Below are 11,298 nucleotides of genomic sequence, written 5' to 3' on the forward strand. Positions count from 1 at the left end.
ATAAAGACAACCAGAGGTACTCTTTGATTTGAAGTACCAGGAAACTCCCATCAACTGCTAACAAAGTAAGAAGGGAGCAATTTTAAAGTTAATTCAAAGCCAAAGACAATCGTTGATGCAAGTCCTCTAATGCTAAACCCCTTTTATTCACTGAGATGTTAAGGCCCAGGTTTAGCAGATGGAAGGTCTCTGGATGGTGGCATGCTGCTGCTGCTGCAGTATTTTCCCCTGTGGCACCAGCATCATGCTTGTGTGAGATCAGTACATTTGCAAATAGCAAAGAACTCAAGGAAGCTGAACAAGAGAGCGAGTAGCGCATGATTGACTGTAACCTCCAGGTTTGGGCATTTCTTTGTGAGATCTGATGCCACAAAACCAACTTCTCCCGATAAAGGAAGAAACAACATCCTAAATACCCTTTGGGCATGTCTTTTGGATTAATTTCATAGATGCTTTTATAAATAGATGACACAGGCAATGGACAACTCCAACATGATAAAAACTAATACCAAACAGTGAAGCACCTGGTGAAAGCAAAAAACTGTCAGCACAGGATCAATTCTGCTGCTGTAGGGAGCCCAAGTAGTAACATTCACAATATCAAAGGCTGCTGACAAAGATTTGTTTACTCTGTCAGAAGATGACTTGCAATACTGAAGGCTGTATATCTGTGTTACAGTCTGTCATAGCATCTTCTGTAGCCTTCCAGCAGCTGGGGAGGCACAATAGGCATTACCTATTGCTAAGTTTGTCACAGATCTCAGCAAGATCATTTGAACATCATTTCAGTGCTATGGAATTGTACATATGAACATAAGTACCTCAAGTGTTTCAGAAGTCATCCACAAATTTATGAAGAGGGAAAAAAAGAAGAAATTTTAACAATCGAACTGCTGACATTAATTCTGAGGCCTGAGTAAGTCTGAATAAATTTTCACAGTAGGGAGACTTGGGCTGTTGGTTTTTTTAATGATCTTGAAAGGATCTTTCATTTTTCTAACGGTAGAAAAACACAAATGTGGTTTTCTTATTTCAGTGCATTGTATTAGCATTGAGAATGTCAGAATTGTCAGACGCATCAGAAATAGTGTCTCATTCTCAGCCACTACAAATCCATTTAGTTACAATGAAGACAGTACCCAGCTAATTTCAACCAAAGACCTGGTACCCCTTGTTGCAAACATAAGGGACAGTAACGAACTCCTTCTTAATGTAGCAAAAAGATCAGAGACAAGCATGCAGATACGTGCTGCAAAGGAAAGGGACAGCCAGCAAGCTTTGGAAGGGCTCAGTACTCCCTCTTCTGTTCTTTCCTGTTTAAGACACGGCCATGTCACAACAAGCAATAGGTTACTTTACTAAAAAGCTGCAGGTCCCTCTTGAATGCATCTCTAATCAGTATGTTAAAACACACCTATTCCTAACCATGAGTGAACTGATTTTGTATTACTCCTCTAGACTTGAATCCCAAATGACTGCTGATATCCAAACCATCCTGCAGCTTCTGCAAAGGCAGTCAACTCTCATTCCACCTGCCTACAGTATGGTGACAGCAGGTGCAGAGTATCAACAGCCAGCAATCCAGGTGATACAAAAGCTTCAGCCTGCAGCATCAATTAAAACAGACAGAAGTTTCAGTCCTTCATCTCAGGTATGTACCTCTCAAATAAAATCAAAAGAGGTTTACTAATCTTTTTACCTTACGATGGAAGAAATGCATACCGATCTAGCTGCTTGTTCACCAGTTTAAGGAATATGAAATTATTATTTTGACCTAGCACCTCCACAGTGGACTTAGATAATACAGTTTCAGAGACCACATTTTCTATGAGGGTTGTAGAGGTCCACACAATGATCTCATAATCAGACTGATTTACTTTAATATCATGCTCCACACAAAAGTTAGAAGAAATGACAAATACTAGACATGGCTGTAAACCACAAACACTTTCCAGCATCAGACCTGCCTGTGTGGGTGCATCTGCCACAGGTCCTATTCATGAAGTCCTGAGAAGCACTGTGACTATGTTTTCCTCAAGGTACAGGTCAGACAACTCCAGCTGATGCAGCACGATGGTTATACCCATGGGACAGGCTAAAATCATTCTTTATGTCCAGTCCATTGCTACTGCTGGAAATATGAACATACAGAGCTGTGACGTATCTGCATTTCCCAATACATGTTTGTCAGTCCAGTTCTGTTCAGGCAAAGTTTAATGATTTTCCAAATTTGTTTGGGATTTCTGGAGTTTAACAGCTTGGGCATATTATTTCCAAAGAGGCTGCTGCATGTCTAGGAACCCCAAATCAGTTTTGTAGCATACCATTAGTAAATCTAGCATGCTTGGCTGTGTCAGATTCCTCATGCATATGCTGGAACACATATGGGCACAGTAAGTCCAACATACCCACAAGGCATCGGTTCAGACACAAAAAGATTATCAAGGCAGCGAATGCACAGCAGTAGTTTTCAGAAGTGTAAAACCACTGTGCATAAAAACATATACACATATCTTTGTCTGAACAGAAATATGGCCACACTCTGCAAACATCAGCAGGTGCATTGCACGTTTCACACAAATTTTGAGTTTAAAAGTGAAGAACTGAGTGCTGAGACCAGATTCCAAATGGTTATAATGTTCAGAATGATGCAATTCCAGAGTTATGTTCTGAAACAAAACTGCAAATTGAAGAATGTTGAAATCCATACTCTTAGATTGGGTCTCAAGAATATTCAGCCCTTCAGAAAGGGCTGTTTGTATGTGTATCTTGATGTCGTATGAGCAAGTCTGAGGAGGGGATAAGATATCACAATTAATCAACAGAATTGCATTCAATTACATTACATCAAATGCAGTACCATGTAAAAATATTTCAGTACACTGCTTAATTTTCAAACATGGTTTTCCAGCAACCATCTGAATGTGCTAATTTTGAGCAGAACAAGACCCTGGAAGTGACTGATTTAATTATTACCATCTTGTTTCTTCTCCTCCCTTCCAGTGTCCTGAATTTCTAGACCTTGAAAAATCAAAACTTAAATCCAAAGAATCCCTCTCAAGTGGAGTGCATCTTAACACAGCCTCAGAAGACAACCTGGCCTCTTTTTTAGATCAAGAACATGACCAGTCTGCAGAGTGTCCCCCACAGCATTGTAAAACTTATCTCCAGCCAGTTAGGCACCCTTCCTTGCCAGAATCTTCTCTAAGCACTGTAGGAATCTTGAGTCTTCATAGGCATGTTTCTGATCCTGGTCTTCCTGGGAAATAATACTTTTATACTATTACTTCACATAAAAATGTAAGTGCTTTTAATGGCTGTTTTTCCTTTTTTATGTATTTAAATTCTCTATACTTGACTCAGGGGCTACAAGGAATATACCATTATATGCAAAAGTACTGTATATTTTCCTAAATCTGAAGCTTGTAAGGTAAAGTTGAGCAGTTCTGATGTAAATATATATATACACACACTAACTGTATGTTCCAAATGTAAAACTGCCAGCATTCTCAAGGCACCTTATATTTTTATTTTTTTTAAATAACATGCATGTTCTGAAATTACAGTTTACATTGCATGGAGATTACCATTTACTGCTGTCATGGAAATAGTATTTTATCGTGGATATGTCTTCAGAGCAAATAGGAGACCAATAACAATAATTCACATAGGAAAAAACTCCTACCTGACCAAGCTAAAATTCAAGCAAAATCTTCTTCTAGCTCACTTTTGAAAATTGATTTATCTTTCTTGTAGTGAGTTTTCTACAATAAATCACAATGATTCTGAATCTAGAGAAAGAATAAGGTAACCAAGTCTTCTGGGTTTGAAGCAATTAGGACAGAGAAACCAGCCTCATTCCAAATCAGTTGAAGTAGGGCAATATTTTAACAGACAGGAAAACTCTGCCACATGCTGAAAAGTCGCATCCACAAAACTGCATTAATTGAATAATCTGTTTCAATTACTTTTTGAAAAAAAAAAAAATTGCATCGTAGAAGTTAGCTGTCATGAGCAGGCAGGTACTCTTCATCTGTCACACAAACATAATCAAATGCAATAAATTCATTTCTACATAATACAGAAGACTGTGTTCCTTTTGTTCAAATACAAATTATTAACAATCTGTTTAATTAAAAAATACACATTTTTGTTTTATAATTATTAAGATGGTTGCTTGTAGTTATTTGTTTTTACTGACTGGCCCCTCTACAATGATCCTAGATAGGGTATAGATGTATGTGGACACACATACACCACACACACATTCCTGTATGTGTGCATGTGTGTATTTTATATATGTACATATGTGTGTATGTATGTGTGTATATATTTTTATATATACACATACACACAAGTGTGTGTATATACCTACACTTACATGTAGGAGTATAGATATAGAGCTATATATATGTGTATATATGTAAAATCACTTTCAGGGACAATTGTAAATTTTCTTATTACAAAACAAGTAAGCTTAGCTTGTGTCCAAAGCTGACAACATTAGAATAAAATTATTTAAGGTCCTTAGGCTTTAAATACAGTATGTACTGTATGTGCATAATGCTTTGTGAATACTTAGATTTAATTTTATTAAAATATTATTCTGCTTCAAATGTTGTGTTTATTTTAGAAGGAACTAACCTTTTTATTACTGTTTTTAAATATTTAAAAATGTTCAAATTATTTTCTAATCTTAAAGCTTTAATGTGAAATTCCTCTAGGAAGAGAACTGGTTTCAGAAAAGCATGGAACCCATTTAGTGGTGGAGCAGTTAAATTTTAGCTAAAACCAAATTAAACCCTCTGTTCTAAACCAGTGCTAGAGAGTAATGCAATAGTGGTTGACCCTCACATTAATAGGTACGTATATTGTATGTTGGGGTCAGAATGATACATAACACTTTTAGTCATACACAGCCAGTAGCTAAGCCCAAGATGGCTGAATCTTCTCTCATTTAAAATTAGTGTGTTCTGAGCTACGGAGCAAGGCTCTGCTTTACCTTTGCATATAAAGATAGAAAAATCAATTAACTGAATACCTTTGTAAGTGAAACCAACCCTTCCCATACAAGATCAAATTTTCTTTTGCCTCATGCTACTGTTGATTGTTGAAAGGTCCAAATGCTACAACATGCTGACTGCTCTTACTTCTACCATGACAACGGGAGGTCTGCACTGCTTAGTGCCTTGCAGGATCAGATCCTAGGTGACAGCATCATTACGCCAGTCAGAATCTCCGCCTGCATATACTCCACTGAAACAGGAGTGCTAAATAACAAAGTGAAATAGCTTCTGCTTTTATTTTTTTAAAATAGCAAGCATTAACAACTTCAGCTCTATCTCAGTCTAGTAACTAATATTAATGTCTGTTAGAACAAGCTAGCACATTTTCTAAAAAAGTATTTGTGGTTATGCTATGTTTTAAAAAGTCTGGTATAAATTAAAAATAAAATTAATGAAAAAGGTATCATGCACGAGCATTCCTTTACAAAATGCCTTTTGTCCAATTTCATCACTTGGTATTTCACGCTACTGCAAAGAGACTGAGCAAAACAGGTGGACTGGGGAAGGAGCATTGGGAAAGAGGAAAAGCAACAACTATTTCAGTTAGTCCAAGTGAAGAAAAAGCTCCATCCTTTACTCCTTTTCTTGGCTCAAAGAGGCTTTGTTCCTTCCCTTCTCTTTGTCTGTATTTATCAAGAAGAAAAAACTCAAATGAGGGCAACTAAGGGAGACTTTTCAAAGTTATGGAGATTCTAAGCTCACTAGACATCTGCCAATGAATGAAGAAACAAAACATGGAAGATGACAACTTGGCAATACTCTAGCTGCCCCTTCCTTGCTAAAAGATCTGCTTTCACAGATACCTTCTTTTCTTGTTGAGGTACAGTGAAGCACATTAAGACCCACTGCTTCGAGATTTTTTCTTCTAGAGACAGGTACAAACAATTGTTTTGGGAAAGGTTTTCATTTTCTAAACAGCAAAAATTGTCTCTCTTATTTTGGGGCTTGGGTTTTTTCAGGGGGAAATGCTCCTCTTAAACCCAGTTTCTGACTTGATAGAAATGGGTCTGTGTTATCCAAATCAAGCCGGGAATAACGTAAGGGTTGCGTACCCACACATCACAATACACATCTGTAACATATCCATAGAGACTTTCAGGACTTTAGGAGATAAGTTTTGCTCTTGCTTGATCTTAGGAACACTCATCTTGACTATTTAAAACCTGTGGCTAAAAATATATATAAATTGTAAGCTTTCATAGATACAGAGAAGTATCCTGGAAATTCAAGAATAGCTAATGTAGCTAAAGTATCAAAGCAACTGGGACAATTACTCCCAACGTGAGAGGTGAGATGGTACATATCTGCAGAGCTCCTCATGAAGTTCATTACCTTCTACCAGCTATGGGTCTAGTTCAGTGTTTAAAGCAAACAATAGATTGTGATGCTTTTCAATGTTTAAGCTGTGCAGCAACATGCACCATTTGCATGTGCACAAATCTACGTGCACAGCTTTACAGTAATATACATGTCACGTGCCTTGACCTACCTAACTCTGCTGTTTCCAGGAAGCCTGTTACCAATTGCATGCTGTTCTCTCCCTTCATGCTCCCACTCTGTTCACTCAGCAAACACATCTTCTGGTCTCCCATCTCACAGCTGCTGTTCATGGATGAACCTTTTCCTGCTGCAGATTGTGTCCTAGCAATCTCCTTTCTGGTGAGTGCAGGTCACTCATCAGGGCTTCTGCATGACTCATCAACGTTATAAGTAACATACAAAAAGCTGAAAAATTTTGCATGGTCTTTGGCTGCTTGCTTAGGTGAAGCAATGAGTTTTGCCCACAGATTAATTGTGTGTCCTCCCACTTGAGAGCTGCCGAGCTGACCTGGACACAAATATGATAGTGGGAGACTGCAGTAGCAGCATAGCAGAAGGCATGATTCCTTGAATGAAAGTTGTATGTAATACCCCACCCACAGATTAGAAGTTTTGATGTTTCTATACTCTTCTGTTAAATATTCTTACACTGTGAACAGATGTCTACGCTAATATTTAAGGTTAGACTCTTCATATGTTGGCTTAAATCAGAAATAATTCATTCCAATGGAGCCAGCAGTTATATGTTAACATATTTTTCATCACATTGTCTAGTGGGCACCTCCTCGCCATTCATCTACAGGTGCTCTCTGTATTTTCATACAGAATTTTTGTGGCATCAATAGTATAGTGGCATTTTCAATACCATTGAGATAGTACAAAAATTTACTTTATTAAAGAAAAACTAATAATTTTTCTCCACAAAAACATCTGCACAGACTCTTCAAATGCACCACTTAAGTGTGATATATTCCAAGCTAGTTGTACCGAGAAATAACACATAGCAGTTTGTAACTCATTGGTACTTTGCCAACTTTAAATACTTGTCATTAAATACTTTTTACATTTGGGGGCAGTATTATAGACATTTTCCTCTATCTTACATTTTTCAGACTCTCAAATTGATGTTATTTTGTCACAGCTAAAGCAAATGACATCTAAAAGGCTACAATTTCCAGAGTTCTTCATTCCTGTGGAGCAATATAATTATATTCAGTCCCCTGGAATTGACTAAAATCCAGTAAAAATTTCATGAGAGAAATGATGGAAATGAACAGACTATTTTTGAAAAAGCATTACTAATTATGCTGACATTGTACATGATTTTAGCATCTTCTGAGTGTTATGTGTCAAGTTCTGCCACGTTTTATTAATTAAGAGATTAGTCACAATAAATTTCTAGGTAGCAAAGACTTAACTGACCAAAACCCAAAAAACTGAAAGTTGCTGCTTCCAATGAATCTCACTGTCTCTAGCTAATGACAAAGCTATTGTAAAACAGTCGTCTTCGGAAAAACTGTTAGATTAACTCCATCTGTGGACACACCAAGCATGACTCACACTTTCTAGTTATTTAAGGTTAAAAAAAAAAAAAAGCCTGCATAGTTAAACTGACATCAAATGCTGATGCATGAAGCAGAAAAATCTGTTCTGCTCAATGCACTCGGTTTTTTAGTTTTTTCATTTAGACAGGATTGTAGAACAAAGTCTATTCTTCTAGCATTTTTTCAACCTATATGAAACCACGCCATTAAAAAAGTTTTTGTAAAACATAGGATATCCACAAGAGCTCAAGGATAAGCCTCACAGCCTGAAATAAACAGTAGATATCAAACTTTAGTATCTTCTCACATCCTAATCCTTTACTGAAGGTTAGTGAAGACATGAGACAAGCCTAATGGAAAATAACTGCAATTCAAACATTAGCATTTACTTCGAGTTTTGAAACCTCTAGTTGCCAGGTATTTCCAAGAATGAGAAAGTGGTGGCCCAGCAGATGAGTTGCATGAACTCACACAGGGGGTTTTACATTCAAGGAGGCAGTTGGAAGCAACCAACCACCCCTCTTCAGTTCCAATTCTCAATCTTCTCTTTCCCTGAGACTGACGTTTCTGTCAAGCAATGTTTCTCACCGAGTCCTGCTACCATACAGGCTATACATTCACTGCATTGTATCGGTTGCAGAATAATGAACTTTGCTTGCAGGAAATTGCTGCCAAATTAAGCTTGTGCTATCCTTGGTCAAGTCCAGATTAACTCTGTTCAAGTCAAAGAGATAGCTGTTCTCCATTTCTTGACAAGCAGAGGTTCCAGATTCAGCATGAGTTAATAGTGCTGCATTAAGGGCATTGCAGTGACCAGCAAATCAGGAAACACTAACCTAGTGCCTATATTCACTAAGACAAGCAACTACAAAGCGAATTAAAATGGGTCTGATAAGCAAGGTCCGTGAGCTGAAGCTACTGGTTTGTGGGGTTGGGTGGTTGGTTTTTTTTTTTTATTTTTGGTTGTTTTTTTTAATTTTGGTTTGTTTTTAAACTGTAATTTGTGACACCATTCAAACCCACACCATTACTTGCAGCTGTTCCAAATAGTTGCAATCATGCACTGAATAAAGTTTCCAGAGGTTGGGGGCGGGGGGGGGGTGTCACTCCTTTTTTGCACACAAATGAAAATGCAACCTCAATCCTTCCTATTAGCTTACTCTTACCTCATTATCACAAATGCAAACCCCACTAAAATACAGAGTGATGCACTCATTTGATCTGTAGTATCTAGCAGCCATGCAGAAATAGCAAGGGACCTAGTCTCTCTTTCAAATTTAACGTCAAATTTTTAATTAAAATACTGGTAAATTGTAAAACTGATTCAGATTGGAGACAGACTTGGTATGCAGCCATTGGCATATTTTCAACAGCTGTCCAGACACACAATTAATTTTTAAGTAGCTTCTTACTTACTTGGAATAAAAAGAGCATGCAGAAGGTCCTTTAAACGTGATTACTCTGAATCTAAAATTTTCTTCAGTTGTACTAGGAAAGAAATGTACTTTATCGTACAGCTGTTTCAGTGTCACTTATATACTACATCTACTCTACACATAATTTGTTTTCTAGACTTGAAAGAGAGTATATTATAAGTTAAACAGCAAATAGCTTAATGGGAGAAAAACCAAACAAGATCCACAGAAGAGATCACATATGAAAATCAAGACCACACTGAGTTTTATCAATGATACTAAAGAAGCATGTCCCAGGGCTTGTAATTGCATGAAGGCATCACTATGGCAAGCTTACTTTTTCTCACTGTACCTTTATGTATTAGTAGATAGAATTGCATTATTAATGAAGAAACATTCTTCTTCATCTAGCTGGTTGGGGAGGGTGGGGTGGGGGGGTGAGGTGGGTTAATGCCCACTTGGGAAGTTCTTTGATTTTTAATGAATGCAGAATATGGCTATTCTCTTTGGAATGGAAATTAGATGGACCAAATTAAACCCTCCCACAGGAAGCAGTTGCCCCTTTTATGCATTATTTACATTATCCATACTGAAGCTTTATGATATTGTAAAGTTGGAAATACAAAGAAAATTTTGAAAACTTAGTCTAGATAAATATTTCACTACTATGAGCTGTAGCAAATCCTGTTTGTATAACAGATTTTTGTATAATGCAGTTAATATAAGTTATTATTTTGCTTTCAGAAAAGACCTCCTGGAAAATTGTTTAATGTATAAATAAAAGCACTTGTACACTGCGCGTATATTCCGTATTTTATATTACCATGAAAACGTATTTGCAAGAAATCTAAATATGCACAAATAAATGTAATGAACTTATTTCAGTCATAAGCAACAGGTTGTGAACATTTCATTTGTGAGACTTGAATAGTTACTATAATGCAAACACCACTAACAGAATACAAAAAGGTAGAATATGTATCTGTACCAAAAACACTGAGAAAAAAAAATTATATTTAGTACACTCATAACACCAAGGGAATAAATGTAAAAGCACAGGATTACACAAGGCACCACTCACTGGCTTGACGCACACAGAATAGACACAGAAAATTAGGCATTTTCAGAAAACCCTGTGCACACAGCCATCTCCACTATCATACTGACCTCCATCCCTCAAGTAGAACAGGAAGTTATATCCATGTCTACACCCTCTAAATTCACCAGCTGAGGAATTCAAAAATTTAACACAACTTCTAGTTACACTGGGTAATGAAGCTGACAATTGCTATCCACTGAGGCCCAAATTTTCACAAAATATTTTGATCAAAAGTGCTGTCTAAATATCTATCTTCAAGCCAGACACTTCCATTTCTTGAATCATTTTATTTTAGAGAATTTAAAGTGAATCATGAAATGGGTTTACCATGCAAGACCTATTCAGAGAGTGATTTTACTGATCCAGATGAATAGCCATTGAAAGCTTTTGAGACAAGCTGAGCTCTTAAAAATAAATAAAACAACCAAAACCTACAAACACACACACAAAAAAACCCCAGAAGACCACACCCACAGATCTCCCTGGGGAAAAGCCGTAGATGGGATTAAAATTCAAATACTATTATCTGAGCTTGCCTCAAACAAAAAAAAAAAACACCGTACTGCAACAAGCTGGAGCAGTACGAAAGTTTTAGCTAGAACATTTTGGCTTTTTAATGGAATCCACTTACCTATTTTCTCCAAACCAGCAGAATTTTTCAGAGTTTTCACTACTAATGAAAAAAACATATATAGCATTTAGGCTCTTAGTTGGTTTTTTTGTGCAAGCAAGCCACTCATTTATATAAGACACAGACTATGTATGACCATAAGCTTTTCCTTTTCATTAAGCTCTTGAGTTTATCACAGAAATTTACTTGTCTGGTTATGTATGTACAGACAAAAGAAGTCATG

The 11,298-nt window shown here is 37.0% G+C and overlaps 1 protein-coding gene across 1 annotated transcript in view; it reads left to right on the plus strand.

Annotated features, from left to right (window-relative positions):
• KCNH7 (potassium voltage-gated channel subfamily H member 7) overlaps positions 1-5,469 on the plus strand; it is a 238,724-nt gene extending 233,255 nt beyond the window's left edge. The window contains exons 15-16 of the mRNA XM_074873347.1: positions 1,459-1,651; positions 3,004-5,469. Coding sequence (XP_074729448.1) covers positions 1,459-1,651; positions 3,004-3,270 — 460 coding nt within the window. The 3' untranslated portion in view covers positions 3,271-5,469. The remainder of the gene's footprint in view (positions 1-1,458; positions 1,652-3,003) is intronic.
• The last annotated feature ends 5,829 nt before the right edge of the window (positions 5,470-11,298 follow it).

This window comes from Strix uralensis, chromosome 6, assembly GCF_047716275.1.
Source record: "Strix uralensis isolate ZFMK-TIS-50842 chromosome 6, bStrUra1, whole genome shotgun sequence".
Classification (NCBI taxonomy): Eukaryota; Metazoa; Chordata; class Aves; order Strigiformes; family Strigidae; genus Strix; species Strix uralensis.